Genomic DNA, 20,452 nt, shown 5'->3' with positions numbered 1-20,452 from the left:
TTTTTGAGCTTTTTTTCACGTTGCTTTCTTTTTTAACTTTTTTTTTGGTAAAAAAAAAAAAAAAAAAAAAAAAAAGAGTACTGAAGTAATATGCTATTTATGATCCCAATCTGCCAGCAACAGCTCACTTGTAGTTGCTAATATCAAAGTAGCAGATAGATTTGCAAGATGCCGCTCTTCTTACGCTGAGGTCAACAGCTGACATTTTTTCCATTGTAAGAGGGGGATAAATTCTCTTGTCTGTGAGTAAATTAATGAAGCGAATCAGCAGGTAACAACGGCTCCCCGCTCCACCTCCCCCTCTTTCATGAGAAGATAACTCCACTTCTCAACACCGATGAGGTCACTCCGTCTCAGGCGACAATGACACTCTAGACCAAGTTCAGGGACCATCTCTTAATTAAAATACACTTGCTTACTCTCTGAGGCGATTCACCTGATCTGACAGTGGCTTTCGGGGATTCATTACACAATCTCACTTTCCACGCTGTGTCAGATTGGATGGTCTATTGTGTAACTGAACTGGTCAGTATGCATTTTAGGTGCTTTTCAACAAATCAGAATCTCATTAAAAAGTGAACTTTTTTAAACAGATGCGAGCGGCATAGCTCAAGGGTTTATTTCTGTTGGTTTTGATGACCACGGCTTGCAATAGAGCAAAGAATGACAAGCTTATAAAAACGTTGATTTACCCAGAAATTTTAAAAATTGCATTAAATAAAAACAAATAAAAAAAAATACAGAAATCTCAGTCTATGTAAAGATGCATCCATGGCTTGTACTGCACTGTATCTTCATCCGGCACTTGGATGAGCGTCCATTTACATGAATCATTGATTCAATGGATGATGCTGTGGTGATGTTTTGATATTGGTAATATGGCTCATTGCCCAGGGCATCAATGTGTGAGAAAAATAAAAACATCAGTTGCATATGAACAAGATTTCTATTGCTTCTAGTCATTGCTATTCAATACTGAATGGGATGTCTGTGCTCAGTTTAAGCACTGTAAGCTCAGTCCACACTTTGTGAATCTCCTGCAGCATTTGGATGCATCTCTGCCCCAATACTGCAGAAACAAATAGGTGAATCACCTGTTTGCACATCAAGTTTTGAGACCTGTGAGCCATTAATTGTATACGTAAGAAGCTGCAGTGTCCATATTGTATGTCTCCATTTCCCTGCCGCATTTTTCCTTTCTTTTAATTTTCCATTGATATGGTTGAATATTGAACTCTGTCAACAACCAGCTTCTTTAGAAACCTCTGGAGTTTTAATCTTGTTGTCAAAGATGCAATTGACTCTTTGGTGGATTAGGTGCGGTTTGGCTCTCTTCTGTGTACCAATATTCCTTTCTCAGTTTGTTTACAGATTTGGACATCTGATTATATAAAATTTTTCTTATTTTTCTGCTGTAATTCCTCAACCTTGTCATTTTTTTGCTCTATTGCAAGAATTTAACTTTGTGAGAAACTAAATTAAGGGGTTTCCATTATCTGTAAGCCATATTCATCACAATCACCAGCATCAAATAAATTAATCCGAGTTTGAGATTCACCTTGTGAATGGAATTGCCGAAATGAACTTTTAAGGAATAAACTTTTAATGGTTATCTAATCTATTTTGATGCACCCGTGTTCACGAGGCTATATAGAGAACCTCTCCAGTTGCCAGGTTCCTCATCATGTTCATACGCCATTGTCCTCCTGCACTGAGAACGCCCAGTTAGTGTTCAGCTTTTCAGGGCCGGTGTCATTAAAAACACTTCTGCTTTCTGCAAAAGAATGAGCTGAACGAAAACGGCAAACCTCCAGATTTGCTCCGAAAGGCCGAAAACACCGGCATTATCACCACCTCTGAATTAATCAATCTCATCTCCTGACAGCAGCTTATCTGCCCATGTTATTGCTTGTAACACTGTATGGCAACCCGAAGTCACGCTGTCCCAGCAGATTGTCCCCGTTTGCTGCCCAGAGAGAAGTTTGTTCCCATGAAAGAAGGGGGTGTCACAGATACCCTGCAGCAGCGACACCACCATCATATCAGCAGATTGATTCTGACGTCCAAAAAAGGGTTCCTTCAATGATATTGTTCACCTGTCTCATAGGCTTAAAGTGGGTGAGTGGGAGGGGAGTGCTGTGGGAAGGGGGTCGTGTGAGGGTTATTGGTGGGGAGCACAGGGTGAGGCGTATTGTTCAAGTAAGGGTTGAGAAGACTGGGGGTGCTGTGCTGACAGGTGGGAAAAAAAAAAAACCCACTCATCTGACTAGCCTCCTCTGTCCGTCCATGGGGCCCCATATGAGCAAAGTAATGGAGTCCAAATTACAGCACAAGATTGCCAGGAACAAGGCTCTATTGTTTGCCCTCGGGGCACACTGGAGCACCCTAAATGAGTGTCACAGCAAGCAGCAGGGCACGGACCGTTACTGCGCTATTTAGTCTGTCTCGTTGTCTCAAGACGGACCCGTTTCAGAGGTTCTCAGATCAGACAAATACTGCTCCCCTCCGCCCTCTCCTGCCTTCACCCCTTCCTCTGTACAGCCACCCCCCACCCCACCCACAACTCCTCACCCCCAAAATAGGCCAAATCTCCTCCATTGTGTTTCGACTGCCTAGTGTGAAATTCACTGTGACGTTAAATGTTTTCTAATGAATAATTACTGAATGGATATGCAGGGAGAATATGTGTAATGGATTGTAGACTGCATTTTAAAGACGTCTGTTTTGTCTCTCCTCCGTGGTATTTACAGGACAAAAAGCCCCTCGGCCGTTCTCAGAAGAAACGAGGGCCATAGGAGGAGGACGGACGGATGAGGGAGGGGGAAAGGAGGGCTTTGTGTCAATTAGATCCAATGGATTATCTTTTTTTAAATGTTTTTAGAGAGAGAGTTGGGAATCAAAGGATTTCTGCTTCCAAAGAGGGAGTGAAAAAAAATAATAAAATAAAACCAACAAAAGCTGTGAAAACCTTTGGTCAAAGTGTTGGTGCTGTGAATGCTAAACAGATTGGTGGAATTTTTTTCCCACTATACTTCTAAAACACGCCGCTGTTTCAGGCTCTGCCAGTCCATTTTGCACTCTGTGTAGTGTTTAGTTGGAGCATCAGCTCAATTGAATGAACGGCTGCTAGCCAAGGTCCCTGTGAATGGTGTAGCAATTATCTTCTGTTTGTTCATATGAATAATCAAAGCCATTGGTACAGAGACTTTTAGGAGCTCAAAATCTTTTTAGTTTCTATAGATCCACAAAATAGACTGTATGTGCCTTTTCTGGTCTTTGCTACCCCTTGGAGTTGTCTACTGAAACATGCGTTCATCCAGATGGAGATGTCAAAACAGATTTCTTGAAACTTTTTATCCATTCATAATTGTCGCATGTGTTGTTTATAACTGTTGCATTTGTTTTCATTATGCCCAATTTTCTCCTATTTGTAGAATAAAACGAACTAGCAAACACTATTCAGTTAATTAAAGTTAAATAGTATAAAATAAAAATGTACTAAGAAATGGATCACACAACATTGGGTTAACAGTAAATAACAATTTACCATCTCAGGAGCTTTTAGCAGAGTATTGAGCTGCGGGATGACTGATGCTTGTTGCACAGGGTCGGCTGGACATGGAGGGTGCCCTGACCGCCAGGGACCGAGTGGGAATCCAGGACTTTGTCCTTCTGGATGAAACCACAGAAGTGGCTGTGATCAGCAATCTGAAGAAACGTTTCAGCAAGGATCTTATCTATGTGAGTTCCAGAAAAAAGAAACTCCACATCTAAATTAAATCATGTGTTTTGAATGATGAAATAAGTACTGTTGTCACTCTGTCGTGTCCTTAGACTTACATTGGCACACTGATTGTGTCTGTGAATCCATACAAGGACCTGGACATCTACAGTAAGAAACAGATGGATGTCTACATGGGTGTCAACTTTTTTGAGCTTCCACCGCATATGTGAGTTTTTGATGGGCATCCAAACTGTGTACACTGTTCAATCAGAGTGTAAATAAAGTCAATAAAATCTTTAACTCTATCCTGTAGCAAACAAGAAAAAACATGGTTAAAAAAATTTCAGCTCATGGGATTATTAAAGAAAAAAAAAGAAAAAATATCCTTTATCAAAATCCTGTTTTCAGAAATGACTTGAAAGATTTGGGATTTTACTGACCAGGAACAAAAAAAAAATCAACGTCATTGGTTTGCCCAAATCAAGAGTGTCCATTTTGTTTTAGTTTATTTAAGAAAGGCAAAGTCAATTAAAAATGTCCACAATAATTCTTTGGATCTGATCCTTTAGGTAAATTTCAACATAATCTGAATTGTAAAGAAAATAAATCTTATTATCTTGCTATAAATCTTGCTATATTACTCTATAAATGTATATAATCACCAATCCATATAAATCTTGTCGTTTTAAGCCTGTTAACGCGTATTTTCCTAACTAGACCTTTGATGTGTAACAGTTCTTATCTATCCATCCAGCTATGCCTTGGCTGATAATGCCTACCACACCATGCTGACAGAGTTCAACAATCACTTCATCCTCATCTCTGGTGAGAGTGGAGCAGGAAAAACTGAGGCCTCAAAGAAGATCCTGCAGTATTATGCCGTCAGCTGCCCAAGCACCACTTTAATGAACACCGTCAGAGACAAGATGCTCATGTCCAACCCTGTCTTAGAGGTTCAATAGTTGCTTCTAATTTTATCAGAACATCGGCTATGCATTTAAATAAGAGGTGATTGTGACGGTTATTCTGAATAAAAGAGCTTTCTTTTTTTACTATTAAAGGCTTTTGGGAATGCAAAAACTCTGAAAAATGACAACTCAAGTCGGTTTGGGAAATACATGGATATTCAGTTCGACAGTCAGGTAAGGACTCAAGCAAATGCTGCTGTGGGAAAAAACATATATATCAGTAAAAAAAGAAACAAGGATCAAAACAAAACATGTTTTTTTTTTCTTTTACCTTACAAAGTCAATGAAAAGAAAGCAAAGTCAGCATTGCATATAATGTTAAGATGATCAAATGTAAATCTTGATGCCTGAAGGGGGATGCTGTTGGAGGCCACATCCTGAACTACCTGCTGGAGAAATCGAGGGTTGTGCACCAGAATCATGGAGAAAGGAACTTCCACGTTTTCTACCAGCTGGTGGAAGGAGGATCTGATGACCTGCTGACGCAGCTGGGCCTTGAGAGAGACGTCCAGCATTACTACTACCTAACGCAGGTTTGCATGACTTCAGAAGAGCACTCTTAATTATGACGACTATAAATATTTTACAGTTGTGTGTTCTTTGTTTCCAACAGGGGGAATGTGCCATTGTGTCGTCTATTAATGACAAAAACGACTGGAAGTCTGTCAAAAATGCCCTGCAAGTCATTGAATTTGATGAAACTAACACCAATGTAAGTTGAATGGCTTCGCTTGAACCAGTATTAACATGAACATGTTGGTAAAAGACAACCAAAAAACCTGAGTGTCTCTGTGCAGCATCTGTTTAGGGTGGTTGCGAGTGTTCTCCATTTGGGAAATGTTCACTTTGATCCGGACAGTAAAGGTCACGCCCTCCTGAAGAACAACACGGAGCTGAACTGGGTTTCAGATGTAAGGAAAGCAAACATTCCTGAGTTTGATGTCCAGACTAGGCTCAGAAATCCATCTGGCGACTCATTTCAGTTTCCTTCACAGCTCCTGGGGGTGGATGCCAACAGCCTTAAGGAAGGACTTACATTCAGAAAGATTGAAGCCAAAACAGAGCAGGTGGACAGACACCAAAGCCTCTTTTACTCTCACTAGGTGATAAAACTGTGTTTCTCCCAACTACAACTGTGACTTTTAAATAAAAATATTTTTAAGGTCCTCACTCCATTCACAATAGACCACGCCATCTATGTCAGAGACGCCCTGGCCAAAGCCATCTACGGACAGACTTTTACCTGGTTGGTCAACAGGATTAATGAGTCCATGGAGAACAAGGTATGATGTAAAAGCTTACATACCGGTTTTTATTTTCAAAGCTAAAACATAAACACCCCTTGAACTTTTTACATTTTTCCTTTTGCAACCACAAATTCAATGCATTTTTATGGCATTCTCAAAAATAAAAAAAAATCTGAGATAATTAAAGAGTCATAACACACAGGTAGCAAAGTTTTCTGCTAACTTAGAATTGTTTTACTGGTTTTAACTTAAGGTATTAGAGCAAATTCACACCACACTTGTATTTTAAAAGAAAAGTAAAAAAAGCAGCAAAAAAACAAACAAAAAAACAACTATGCATTATTTTCCCACCACTTCTATCCATCTTCTTGCATGATGTACTCTCAGTAAAACTCCAGATAAAATACAACTACATTTATGGCTGTGACATAACAACATGTGGAAACATTCAAGGGGTGAGAACTATGGATTTATATTTATATTTATTTTATTTATATATTTATTCTTTTATTTATCTATTTATTATTTTATTTCTTATTTTGTCAGTTTTGGTCCTACAAAAATATATTTATGCTTTTATTTCTTATCAAAATATATATTTATTCTTTTATTTTTATACATTTATTCTTTTATTTATATATTTATTCTTTTATTTTTTATTATGTCGGTTTTGGTCCTCCATAGAGAATAGTTTATTAAAGTTCAGTATTTTATAGCAATATTTTCCGCTAGGACTCTTCACGGAAGACTGTTATCGGGCTTCTGGACATATATGGATTTGAGGTGTTCTATGTTAACAGGTGAGCTGCATTCTCCGATAGTTGATTCTGTGATAAATATATAACACGTTTTTGCCCAATGCTACCATCATACATGAGTTTTGCACACAAAAAACTGAAATATTTGCCCTCTTTGTCGTCAGTTTTGAACAGTTCTGTATAAACTATTGCAACGAGAAGCTGCAGCAGCTTTTCATCCAGCTGACGCTCAAAGCTGAGCAGGAAGAATACGAAGCTGAGGGAATTGAGGTGAGACTGATCAAAGCATGGAAAAAGAAAAAGCAAAATGAATGATCATCAACATTTTCTAGCTTTATTCTATGTGGTTTGTTCTCAAAGTGGGAGCCGGTTCAGTTCTTCAACAATAAGATCATCTGCGACCTGGTTGAGGAGAAACACAGAGGAATCATATCCATACTGGTGTGTAATCCTCAGAAGTCTTTTCACATAAATGCAGTTGTATTTGTCCATATTTTTGTAGTAAAAATTTTGTTTTTGTTATCTTTAATATTTTATGGAATCACATGCTTTCATTAGCTGTAAGTGGGAAACCATCATTGTATTAGACTTGGGGAATTAAAATGCTGAAATAAAGGAACTTTTCATTAATACGCTAATTTACTGAATATGGCTGTATAAGTGATGTTTAACAATAACAAAATAAATACCTAAATCTGATTCTGCAGGACGAAGAGTGTCTCAGGCCAGGAGATGCCACCGATCTCACCTTTCTGGAGAGATTAGAAGAAAAGATGGGCAATCACCCGCACTTTGTGACGTGAGTTCAATTTTGTAGTATTATTAGCGACCACAAACATCAGGTTTCTGCTCAGTGGAGTGGACTGTGCCTTCATGAAGACAAAGAGTTATGGTACACCTCTGACTCTGTTTCCACCTCTTTGACTGCAGACACAAACTGGCTGACAAAATGACACGGAAGACTCTGGAGAGGGGAGATTTCAGACTCCTGCATTACGCCGGGGAGGTCACTTACTGCGTTGTGGGTAAAATAAAACCACAGTCCAGAGGCCATTTTCACATTAACATCTGGACTGCAGTAATTTCATAGTGGCAGTCCTTTAACTTTGAGATTTATTTTTTATTTTTTACATTTTTAGGTTTTCTTGACAAAAATAATGACCTGTTATACAGAAACATAACAAATGTAAGTACGGATTTTTGCACCTCTAATTATTGAGGTATAGATATGTAACCAAAACGTATGTTGTTGCAAGACTGCAGTAAATTAAAACAAGATATGGATGGATGATATTTAACAATTTATTATCTTGATGTAAACATGCACTAATGTGGATTCTCACTTCTTTTTAAAGCTGGTGTGTCAGTCAAAAAATACGATTGTCAGGGAGTGCTTCTCTGCTGTGGACACAACAAACAAGAGGAGACCAGAGACAGTAAGTTCATCTGTGTTTGGATTCTTATTGGTAACAATAAAATGTAAAATTGTTCATGCACTGATGATGCAACAAACATCTTTGATGAATTTTTACAGACACCAATTGGGTATTTGGCCACTGTTCCTATCAGAAATGGCGCAGCTTATCTCAGTTAACTGGTTTCCAGGCATGGAGCCATTTTAATTCCACATAAAGTATTTTCAGGATGAAGCTCTTTGAAGAGGCCATTGAACTATCGTACACAAAAGGGAATAAAGGAAAACTACATCCAAATTGATCAACTTCACCTAAAATCAAGAAGCTGGTAATTAAACTTGGATAAAATCGAATGTTCTAACAGGACACTGATCCAGATCAGGTATCGTTAAGCAGACTTAATAAAAATATTGTGGACGCCAACTGATTTGTATGGACTTTGCCAATTCTGGTCAGAAAAGTGGTGAAATGTTCCACCAGAATGATTCCTTGAGCTTGCTGTGACTACAGAAAATGTCTGGTGTTTCTGCAGTTTGCTAAAAGACATTGTATTTAAGAATATGTAAGAAACATGTATTTAAGAATACATACAGATGTATGCAAATAATTAAGCCTATATCCATAATTTATATCCCTTGAAGACTGGCGATAATACATTCTGACTGACAAGGCAAAATCTGTTATCCACAATCGGACTAAAAGTCTTAATTCATACATGATGTATCTGCCAATTGAACTGACGGTACGGCTGTGTCTGTAGGTAGCGACCCAGTTTAAGAACAGCCTGCAGAAGCTCACAGAGATGCTCATGGCTAAAGAGGCCTGGTACATACGCTGTCTAAAGTCCAATGAGTCCAAGCAGCCAGGTATGTCAGCTCAGAAAAGGTCAATAGAATCAACACGGTCGTTTTATGATCGCTGTCATCCAATCACAGGACAGTTTGATGAAGCATTGATCAGACACCAGGTGAAGTACCTGGGCCTGATGGAGCATCTCAGAGTCAGAAGAGCTGGTTTTGCTTACCGTCGGAAGTATGAGGACTTCTTAAAGAGGTCCTGCAAGAACATATCTTTCCCCATGAAGTTGTGCTCGATTTCATGTGTGTAAACGTTTCCTGTGTGTGTTTACCTGGCTCATGTCACAGATACAAACCCCTGTGTCCAGCCACCTGGCCTCACTGGAGAGGAATACCTGCTGATGGGGTTGAACTGCTGGTTCAACACCTGGGCTACCTGCCTGATGAGTACAAGATGGGAAGGTGAAGAAAACTTTCTTATTCAGCCTAAAAAATACCCAGTAAGCCAGCTTAGGCAAAAATTACAATACTTGATTGGATTTTTATAGAACCAAGATCTTCATCCGTCATCCCAGGACCCTTTATGCCACAGAGGATGCTTACGAGAAATGCAAACATGACTTGGGTGAGTTTAATTCAAATCTCAAATCAAATCTTTATTATCACTGCTTAAGGCTTTTAATGGTTTTGTATGCTTTGGATTTGCAGCATCAAAACTTCAGGCCAAGTATAAAGGATACAAAGTGAAGGGAGAGTTCAAGAAACAGAAAGAGGCTGGTAAATATCAGAACATGAAACAGACTGGTGCTTAAATATTTGCAAACCATGAAGATAACTTTGATACCAGCACCATACACTGGATTGGAAAAGAAGTTTTTATGCTAAAAATATCTATCACATCTCCAACAGCAAGTGATTAAAAAACAGACATTATGTTTTAGACTTAGGAAGATTTCACAGATATTCAAACCTCTGACTCTGCTGAAGTGCAAGCAAACTTGACTTTCATTTCATGTCTTCAGCAACAAAGATTGAGACGTGTTGGAGAGGAGCACAGGCCAGGAAGGAGAAAGAGAAAAGAGCATGGGCTGTAAAAGTCATCAAGAAGTAAGCAAAATAATAATAATAATAATAATAATAATAATAATAATAATAATAATAATAATAATAATAATAATAATAAAATGGCACCCTAAATCTAAATGTCATCACATCATTTCATCTAAATTGCATTTTGTTCTCCTGTTTTAGGTTCATCAAAGCCTACATAAACAGAGGGGAAGCAAAAAGCACAGATAACTCAGAGTACCTGGCTTTTGTGAGACAAAGCTACTTGAATAGGCTGAAAAACAATCTGCCAAAGACAGTTTTGGATAAGACAACCTGGCTAACTCCCCCAGCTGTGCTCACTGAGGTAACTCAGCGTTTGTTTGTTTCAACGCAGCCTGATGGAAAGTCAACTTTTGGCTCTGAGGATGATTTTATTGCTTTGTTAAAGGCATCAGAGATACTGCGGAAGCTTCACTACCGTCTGATGGTGCGGAAATATGTGCGAGGAATCCCACCACAGAAAAAAGCACAAGTAAGAAACATTAACCACAACATACATATAAGACAAAAATAAAATGCTCTGTCTTTTTTTTTGCTTTAGTAGTTAATATTTTTTTTGTTCTTTCAGCTTCAAATGAAAGTTGTCACCAGCGCGATCTTCAAAGGCAAAAAGGAAAGTTATCCACCAAGCATCCCTCAACCTTTCTTGGACACAAGAATCAGTGAGTTTCAAATAAAACAGCTCCACACACTTCTGTTTCCAGACGGTCACATACATGCATGGTCCGTCTTCTCCAGGCGAACAAGAGATAAACATCCGGGTTCTGAGTATGATTCGCAATGAGCAGATTAAGGTAATGGGATGAAATGACCAGCTTGACGTAATCCAGCACCAAATCAAGCGCTGAGTGATTTGGGTTCTGTGTTTCTGCAGTACAGTGTCCCCGTCATTAAGTATGACAGAAACGGCTTCAAACCAAGGCCAAGGCAGCTCATCCTCACCAAGACTGCTGCCCATCTGGTGGAGGAAGCCAAGATCAAACGGCGAGTGTCGTACAGTTCTCTCAAAGGTCTGAGCTGCATTCAATAATTCAGTGGTTAACATTATTATTATTATTATTATTATTATTATTATTATTATTATTAGTGTTCTCATGGAGGGCAAAAATTGAGTTTGGACTTTTTGCAGGGATATCTGTAAGCAACTTAAGCGATGGCATCATTGTAATTCATATAACTTGTGAAGACCCCAAACAAAAGGTGAGTCTTTTTTTTATTTTATTTTATTACATTACACACAATGTATTTTATTGGGATTTCATGTAATAAATCAACTAAAGCTGGCGAATTAATTTTGTAGTATTTTTGAAATGGAATGAAAAGGATACAGGACCATGTATATTTTTTTTTTTTTTTTTTTACAAATCTGAAAAGTGGGGTGTGTGTTTCTATTCAGCCTTCTTACTCTGATACTCTTAAAGAAATTCTGTGCAACCAAAAGGCTTCAGATGGAGCCCAACTTTATTTAATGTAATGTCAGTATAAATCCTGCTGGTTTGTGAAGGTTTCCGAGGTTAGAGGACATTAATGAAACCAGCATCAGATGAGTCAGATATAAAGGCTGTGGAGAAGCAGAGCTACCCCATAAACAACATTTTCAAAAATTTCAAGCTTTGAACATGTCACAGAGAGCTTTTCAATAAAATTCCTGAAAACTTAAAGAGAGTGGAACAATTGCATTTCTACCAAAACAGAGGTATCCATCTAAACTGAACAAGGAGAGGATTAATCAGAGAAGGTTCAAGGTAACTCTGGAGGAGCTGCAGAGATCCACAGCTGGGTTGGACATCTGTTAACATGCACCCACAGCTCCAACAATGAGGATTAATCAAAGCATATTTGTGCCTAAAACTCCCCAGTGAAAGCAAAAGAACTAAATCCAACTAAGAATCTTCAAGGTTTGAAAATTGCTGACATTCTCAATTTAATGTGAGGTTGAGTTAAAAAAAAAAAACAATAGACAGAAATGTCATCAAGATGTGGAAAGTGATCAGACTTACTCCAAAAGATTTGCTGTTAACTGCAGTGACTATTTTACTCAACGTTTGACTCTTTTGAATACAAATACATGACATAATGTAAGATCTGGGTTTGTATTTTTTACTTAAACCGACACTGATCATGACTATGGTAATACAGAAATTATTCTAATGATGACTAAGTTTGTGAAGATTCAGAAACATTAAAACTTATACATTTCCTGGTAAAAAAACAACAACTAGCAAGATCATTTGTCACTCTGTTTGTCTCAGGGAGATCTGATCATACAGTGTGATCACCTGTATGAGTTTTTAACAAAACTCAGCATCATTGCTAACAAACAGGATGCAATCAAAGTGGTTCAGGGCAGGTGAGTTCAAGATTTGAAAACTAGACACCTGGTTTTGCCATTCAGATTTACTCAACAACTTTGGCGTTTTTCAGCATTAAGCTCGAAATCCAGTCTGGCAAAGAGAGCGCAGTGGACTTTACCACAGGGCAGGAGGCCATGGTGTACAAAGCCAAGAATGGACACCTGATGGTGGTGAGTAAAAACAAATAATCACATCTTTAAATTCACCTGGAGAATAAGAAAAAACACAAACCACTTTTTTTTTTCTTTTTTTTTTTTGCTGCAGGTTGCAACACGAACAAAGACACGGTAACATGTGAGGACACGCAAGAAGCCCCTGCATATTTAATCAGGAGACCCCTTAGGAGAGGACCATGTCAACAGGATGCACACCCAACCTGAAACAGCTGCATCCCTCATCGGACAGAAACAAGTTAATTTCCAGTACAATATTTACCTACAATAAAACTACAGTTTGATATATTATCTAGTAAAGTTTAAATCTGAGATGTTAAATCAAAAGGTTAACTTTAAGTTGAAAAATCAAAGATGTTGTGCAAAAAAATATCTGACTTGAGGAAACCATATTATTCTCAAACTCGGTAAAAATACCCCACGTAATTCTTTAAACAACGAAGCCATATGTATTATATAATTTTGTATTTTCACTGACGAGGAACATGTGGAAATTAAACACATACCAAAATCAATGCATCTAGAAATTTATTTGTGATAAAGGATATATAAATATAAAACATCATTTGTTCACTTCTGTACAACAGACCTAAAAATCGATGAGTGCTTTGACTTGAACATACAAGTATGCAGACAAGACAGTATATTCTGATGAATGCAGTGATGGACAGGTCTAATTCCCATCTCTGTTAAAAGCTTGTAGACAGGCATCCCCTTCCTTCGCTCTGATTACACTCATTCACTTAAACCTCAGCAGACATCATTCAATCAGCTCAGTACATTTAGCACCTCAGGTCACAGATCAGGTTTCCTCCACTGGAGAATAAAAGGTTTATAGTGGAGTGAAGGGAAATTTATCAGTCCTGGCTAAATAGAATATAATCCAGAGAGTAAAATGTTGCATTCTTCTGTGATACTGTAACATAAAAATTACTTTTTTAAATACAGTTTTATTAATTATCAGGCTACAAAATAGCCACGGTAACATTCCAGGGGTAAAACAGCGCCACAGTATGGTTGCATTGTGGTATAACACCACTGAACAGACCCAAAGCAGCAAACCGTCTACATTACCTTTTTAAGTAATTAAATGTTGTACTTCAGGTTCTGCTGTGTGTCACATAGCTTGGACCCTTAAGCAACAAATTTATACTGACAGAAACACCCCACAAACAGTCCGATGGGTAAACCTTGTTCTGCTGGAAGCAAACATCCATGTAAGCAACTGTAGGAGAAGTCATTTTTAAGATTACACAACAGCTAAACAACTAAAACGAGACACAAAAACAGAAAACAACACAAACCGATGTACGCCACTCAGAGCAGTCTCTTGGAGAAGCTGGTAAAAGACAACAGGAAGTGAGAGAGAGAGTGATTTGCGTGGTGTTTGTAAGGCACAAGCACGGTGCAGAGACACAGGCTGCTTGGGTCAGAACAATGGAGGTCATTGGTGGTGGTGTGTGCGGTCATCGGGTCGTTTGACGTGAATCCTACGAACTCTTCCTACGGGCTCTTCGTCGTCGTCCAGATGGCTAGATCTTCCCGCAGCGCCGCCTGTAGCTTCCAGCAGCGCGTTGTCTGGACCCCGACCGTCGTGGGACTCGTACAGAAGGATGTTGAGGGTCTCCTCATAGATGCGCGCCTCAGGAAACTCAACCTGAGTGTTTCACAGAGAAATAAAATAAGAGCTATAGTGAAAAATGTACTGCTATGTAATAGTAATGATGAAAAAGGCTGTACAGGGTAGACGAGTACTGAAGGTCAGAAGTGCCGCAATCCAAGAATTTATTTTAATGACAAAAAAACGCAACAAATGCATATTTACCTTAGTCTGCTTCTTTTCTGTGGCGTAAACAATGGAAGTGCAGCACACTTCTGCAATCTTACGACCCTGGCCATAAAAGGACCAGCAACAGATCTCATCCCCTATCACGTCTTTAATGAAGAGGACTCGCCCATTGAACCGCAACGACAGCTTGTCAAAAAGCTCAATATTTTTTAGCATGTTGTCATCAGAATTGCTGGACAGGAGATAAAAAAATAAATAATAAAATTGATGAATGACACTGCAAGTCACCTGGGTTATGATCCACTCACCTAGTATATGAATATTTATTGTTGCTTCTGTTATACAGCAGTTTCACAGTAGGCTGGAAAGACAAAATGTTTCTTAGTTAAAAAATCTTAATAGCGCCATAAAATTCAGTACAAGCTACAAGAACATACCTTGTTTGAGGTTGCAATGAGTCTCTGCTCTTCCTTACATGACGTCATGAGAGGCACTTTACAAAGAGGTTCATATGTTTCCTTCTTCTGAAAGACAATTTTATTTCCTTTATTAAACACTGCAGTTAAATTACAGACTAAATATGATGACAAATGCACCGTAAACTAAATTCTGCCATGTAACTAGGATAGGTGTCTGCCAGAAGGAGGCCATTCAGCTATTTTGGTTTCAGCAGTGGCCATGTTACCTAAACAAGAATTACTGCCACAATAGAAATGGCGGTTTAATGAAAAACCTTTAAAACAATGTCGTTAATTATAAATCATATTTCACCATTTTTATGAGTGCGTCTCCATCAAAATATTTGATTACAAAGAGAAACAGGCACTTAGTGGTAAGTAGATGAGCAGGAAAGGGTACTTTCATGAGCATATCCAAGTATATGTAGACAAAAAGGTAACGCTTTGGTATCGAGTTCAAAACAAAGTATCAAGAACAAAAACCATGCAGAGCTGACTGAGCATGTAAAGAGTAAAAGGAGATTTCAGCATCACCTGTAATGCAACAACATTGTTGTTAAATAACAATGTCTTTAGTCGTATTAAAACACAAGTTTCTACCTTCAGCCACTTTTCTGGGTAAACTTGATTCAATGTTAGAAAGCACACATAGAAAGTCAGATAATCACATGGCAGAAACTAAACAATTCAGCCACCCAGACAACTTCCTCAAATTCAAACTAATGGAGAAGAATGGAAACTACAATGACTTTGGACAAATTATGGTTGTTGATGCCAGGCGGCCTGGACTGAGTGTGTCAGAATCTGCTGGCATTTTCTCTGTGGGTTACAGAAAATGGCTAGAAAAAAAAAAAAGAGAGAAAATATCCACAGTGTGGCCATTGTGTGGACAAAAATGCCTCGTTAGAGAAAGTGTGCAGAGAAGGTTCATAGACAGAAGAGCTAACGGTGTCTCAAATAACCACTTGGGACATCAAAAGTATGCAGGATGCCGTCCCCTAATGTACAACATTTTGAGCCTTGAAGCATAATCAGATATCAGATTTTTTATGAAAGAACTAACCTGCAAGGCTGCTGAACATTCATCAGCTAAGCCTTGGACAAGATAATACTTGGCCTCTGCGAGTAACTCTTCAGTTTCCCGACGGCTCTCTGGGAGTGGGACCGCCCCATCTCGGAGGTAGTTAAGGATTGTTCCAAAGTGTTTTCCACAGCGATCAATTAGGATCCAACCTATAAACAGAAAACCATTGGTGTGTAAAAGCAAAGAACATCAAGTTACTGTGTTCAAAAATGCACATACAGAGCTTACCTTCACTGTCTGTAAGCACCTCCATCCGCCCACTGAACATAGCTTTAAGCATGGTGTCCTGCTTCGTTAGTGTCTGCATTGTAGTGTAGTAGAGCGCTCCACCCACATTTAACTTCACATACTTTGAACTGGGGCTGGAACCTTTGAAGGATGTGGTCCTGGTTGTAGCTGCTGGCACTGCAGAGCTCACCACACTGTCTCCTGACATCTCTTCCTGGAACAAAACACGGAAAAACACCAAAATTGAATGATCTCCCTTAAATTCACGTTTCCATGAAGAGTGGAGTAAACGTCTGTGCTATTTTGTTATCTACTAGGGGTAATGCCACATAAGTAACACCTTTTGGTACTACTTCACACAGCCTTCTTCATAAACCAATGTGATTTATGAAGGGAATCATAAGTGCTGAACAACAGCCTGTCTCCTACTGAGAATCCATCAGAATGAATGAACCTTATGAACTTCTCTGTACAGGAGTAGCCCCTGTCACAAAACATTTCAAGATTGGAACTGGTCTCATTTTGTCCATCTATACAATAGGCACTGTAGTCCTCATTGTGATTTCCTTCAAAAGACGTATGCTTACTGAAAGCTTGCAGCAACTTCATTTTCCATACTTTCATAACCAATCCATAATCTTCCATACTTTTTAGTTACAAATTCTATATAATACTATCAATGCAATGTGGTTTTATAATTATATTCAAAAAAGAATCAAAAGTATATTATCCTTATCAAGACATTGTAATGACTTTCACCGATTGTCGATTAAGCCACCTCTAAATTTAATTATAACCCAAAGGACTGGGCGGTGGTCACCATAGGGCCTATTGATCTGGTATAGAGGTGAGTATACCAGAAATGATCCAAAGAGATAACAAATATAAGCAAAAACACACAAAGTGAATATATAAGTTAACATCAGATGCCATAATAAAACTCTGATTGCATGATTTGGTATCGATAAGTAAGCAGAAAGTCTTAAATATTTTTAATGAAATGTCTAAAGTACTTCCACATTTTGTCTTACTATTACTGATGCAGTCTATTTTAAGTTGTTCAAAATTAAAATCAGATCAGTCAAAACCTATCTATGTTTACTTGAGTATTCTGAACGTGTCACATTTCAAAAGGAATGAACATTTTATTCAGTTGGGAAAAAACGGCGTCATCAAGGCCATCAGTAAACTAACGAAAGCTTCCACAATTAGAAAAATCGAATCCAACAAAAAAATAAATAAGAGGCACTAATGATTCCAAACATTAGATGTTAGTTTGTTTCTAAAACAGTGAAGTGATATTTCAACTTCGATTTAGCGCTCAGTAGCTAGCAGCCAGTTAGCATAGTCATGAGTTACCGAAGATATTCTATAATAAGTAAATTATTTCATACTAACATTTAAATAATCTTTATTTCTAAATATTATGATACCAAGGAATAAATAATTTGTTTATGGTTAGAAAGAAACCCGTATATTTACCATAGAACCCACAGCTGACTTCGAAGTTGTTGCTTGCTAACGCCAGTCAGCTAACACCCACTATTTTCCGGTGTTGTGCAGAAAAAAGCGCCCGGTGACAGGAAAGGCTTTTCAAGTGCTAATAGGTTTAGGAGCGATCAAAAGTGCCTGACAACACAATACTTTTGTCCAAAAAAAAAAAAAATTAAATATTAAAATCTTGAATAAACGAAGATGTTTTATAATTAAATATTTACATTTTTATTAAAATATTATATTGAAGAATACATAAATAAATATTACATCTGAGGAGACATGATCCACCCACACTTGAAAAAAGGGAAATGTGTTTTTGAAATTGAATTGTGTGCTAGAACTGAATAATAATTCGACATTAAATTCATTTTTGTGCAAATTTTGCATGGAAATATCCCATTATTATACAAGCTAGCGATGAGTTAAATAATTCAACAAACTTATTAAATTAGAACATTATCTGACTGATTCAAATGTCAATTTCAGCACAATTATTTACAACCTTCTGACAGAATCCGCATGATTAAAGACAAAAGTATCGTAATTCAAAACATCCTGGGTTGATTTTTTTGTCCAGTGTAAGAATAAGGGGTACAAACAATGGATAGATGGATAAAAAATATAAAATAAATATATCAGTAAATTGTTGAAATGAGTAATAACCAATAACATCCATATTAATACTATAGAAAATCTCTAATTCATTTAGTAAAGTATGTATTATCATTTCATGACTAAGACATAAATAGCTTGAAATGCGCGTTCCATAACGTGATTTTCTTGACAGGGGTCACTTTTACGGTACATCACCAGAGTACCGCTGCGCTTTCGTAAAAATGACGTCAACCGTCCCAAGCACAGTTTAAAGGGAGAGGTAAAAACATGATAAACTTAAAGAACGAAAACTGCTGGAAATTCTTTAATTTAATTACAGACAAATAGCTTTACTTTAAACGAGGTTGTGAATGAATAATTTTAATTCGCGTGAAAAATAAATCATGTATCCCACACGTTTCCGTTGATACAGCAAAGTGTAACAGCAATAACAGCCCCCTACCCAACGCCCACCTAACACACTGGGCGATAGCTGTATTCCACAAAATAAATTCATACTATCTGCTACTGTACAAACAGAGTTTGCTTAATAAAAGTTTCTTTTTTATTTATTAAGGATCTAAACGCCGAACGCACTTTGCAAAACCGGATAGAAACTACCCGGAGTCGTTTTAGTGCGACGCAATGGATTAATGGCTGCAGTCTATGTAGAGATCTCTTCTCATTGTTTACATTTAGAAACGGTGTGTCTTCTGCGTTACAACAAACTGACATCGTTGAAACATCAAAGTCCGCCTCACCACGATGCTAATTAAATCTAACCATGTTTAGAATATATGTTTTATAGTCAGTATCAAACCGACAAGCTGCGGGCTAGCCCTGCGAGCTAACAGTCGCTTCTCCATCTTCACTGAGTCGTTTCTAGCTCCAAAGATGCTAAGTTAGATCTCTGTTTCTGTTTTTTTTTTTATTGGGACTTTCTTCCTTGTTGGATGTTACGAACTGCCAGATGAAGGAGAACGTATAGCGAAAGGTGTGCCTGAAGGCCAGACAAAATCTTCTTATCTTCTTAACTTCACTGGTAAGCTCTCCCAAAACAGTATGATCATGTTCAACTTTTCAGGGAGTAACAAGCTCCGAAAAAGCACAGATGTGGACTTTGACACCTCTAAAAAAAACTGTCACCCTGCTTCATATTAACGGGGTACAGCTGCAACCCAATAACTTGGAATACTGTCAAAAAGTTAAATTATTTCAATAAGTAAATTTAAAACTCTAAATCATAAAGATTCATAACATACCGTTATTTCAAGCGCATATTTCTGTGTGTGTCGATGAGTATGCCTTACAGTTAATGAAGGCATATCAATATCTTTAGAAAAAATGAAAATGATATCTATTACATGATACTAAACCTCAGAAGTTAAGATTGCTCTTTACAGTGTGCAGTATCCAGTCATAATAATAGAACGTTTAGTGGAAGGAAAAATTATGATAGAAAGGGATGTCTTCAGAGTACTGTGGAGTAAAACCCACTTAAACGTGTAGAGAAGATTCAAAAGGTGTGAATCTGACCTGGAGTCAGAACTTAAGGAAACAACACCAAGATGTATCCAAGACAAGAGATGTAACTGTTGCAGTGGGTTAAACCATTCCTGAAGCAGAGACATCAGAAAAAGAACTGACTATTGCTCAGAGATCCAAAATTCATTTTTTTAAATAAACAATTACAATTTGTATTGTTTTTCTGTATATGTTTTATTCATGAAGAAAAGAGTTTCATTTTTTGAACTGAATTAATAAAATAAATAAGCAATTAAAGGATATTCCAATTTTCGACCTGCTTTGGCAGTTCTGTCAAAGAAGGGTTTTAAAATTGGTTTTATGTAATATTCAAGTTTAAAAAAACAAACAAAAAAAAAACAACAGACTTTTTGATTTGATTGTAAATTATTTAAATGCCCCCTTGTAGTTTTATTGAAGTGGAACCAATGGTCTACATTTTTCTTTTCTAGGGTGCACCATGTTTAGTGTCCCTCAAAGCTCCAAGTCCGAGTTCTTGGACAAAGCCAGGCAGGCCAGAGAGGAAAGAAAGGGACACAAAGAGAAGGAGAAAGCAGCAACCCAGATCCAGGCTCTGGTGAGAAGATTCCTCTGTCGCTGCAGACTCCAGAAGCAAATCAGGTGACTACAGTTTCAAGAGCTTTGCATTCTTTTTGTATGGTGATGTTCTGAGTTGCATTTTCTTTTAATATGGTTTTCTGAATAGTCCTTTTTTTTTTTTTTTTTTTTTTT

The 20,452-nt window shown here is 37.8% G+C and overlaps 3 protein-coding genes across 3 annotated transcripts in view; 2 read left to right on the top strand and 1 right to left on the bottom strand.

Annotated features, from left to right (window-relative positions):
• The first annotated feature begins 3,249 nt into the window (after positions 1–3,249).
• On the top strand, positions 3,250–13,061 carry myo1ha (myosin IHa). Its single transcript, XM_015027604.1, has 31 exons — positions 3,250–3,741; positions 3,835–3,950; positions 4,479–4,677; positions 4,786–4,866; positions 5,046–5,225; positions 5,306–5,404; positions 5,490–5,603; positions 5,688–5,759; positions 5,856–5,975; positions 6,672–6,739; positions 6,862–6,967; positions 7,058–7,138; positions 7,405–7,496; positions 7,628–7,722; positions 7,837–7,883; positions 8,053–8,133; positions 8,873–8,978; positions 9,048–9,165; positions 9,258–9,371; positions 9,458–9,534; positions 9,618–9,686; positions 9,932–10,016; positions 10,161–10,323; positions 10,408–10,491; positions 10,588–10,681; positions 10,758–10,813; positions 10,894–11,029; positions 11,149–11,219; positions 12,272–12,369; positions 12,444–12,543; positions 12,638–13,061. Exons 1-31 carry the CDS (start codon positions 3,592–3,594, stop codon positions 12,662–12,664), a joined length of 3,099 nt encoding a protein of 1,032 aa, XP_014883090.1. The 5' UTR covers positions 3,250–3,591; the 3' UTR covers positions 12,665–13,061.
• On the bottom strand, positions 13,062–17,695 carry kctd10 (potassium channel tetramerization domain containing 10). The gene is made up of 7 exons (XM_015027602.1): positions 17,588–17,695; positions 16,106–16,319; positions 15,857–16,026; positions 14,773–14,859; positions 14,644–14,696; positions 14,372–14,567; positions 13,062–14,203 (listed from the first exon to the last, which is right to left on the bottom strand). The coding sequence occupies exons 1-7, from the start codon at positions 17,588–17,590 to the stop codon at positions 13,991–13,993; spliced, it is 936 nt and encodes a 311-aa protein (XP_014883088.1). The 5' UTR covers positions 17,591–17,695; the 3' UTR covers positions 13,062–13,990.
• Positions 17,696–18,810: 1,115 nt separating this feature from the next.
• The window catches only part of ube3b (ubiquitin protein ligase E3B), a 14,426-nt gene continuing 12,784 nt past the window's right edge, over positions 18,811–20,452 (top strand). Inside the window, exons 1-2 of the mRNA XM_015027595.1 lie at positions 18,811–19,238; positions 20,173–20,341. Of these exons, the coding sequence (XP_014883081.1) occupies positions 20,181–20,341 (161 nt within the window). The 5' untranslated portion in view covers positions 18,811–19,238; positions 20,173–20,180. The remainder of the gene's footprint in view (positions 19,239–20,172; positions 20,342–20,452) is intronic.

The sequence above is a fragment of the Poecilia latipinna genome, unplaced genomic scaffold, assembly GCF_001443285.1.
Source record: "Poecilia latipinna isolate Pla-1442-1.1 unplaced genomic scaffold, P_latipinna-1.0 Scaffold104, whole genome shotgun sequence".
NCBI classification, from domain to species: Eukaryota; Metazoa; Chordata; class Actinopteri; order Cyprinodontiformes; family Poeciliidae; genus Poecilia; species Poecilia latipinna.
The sequence above is the reverse complement of the archived record's forward strand: the minus strand, read 5'-3'. Positions and strand labels throughout refer to the sequence as shown.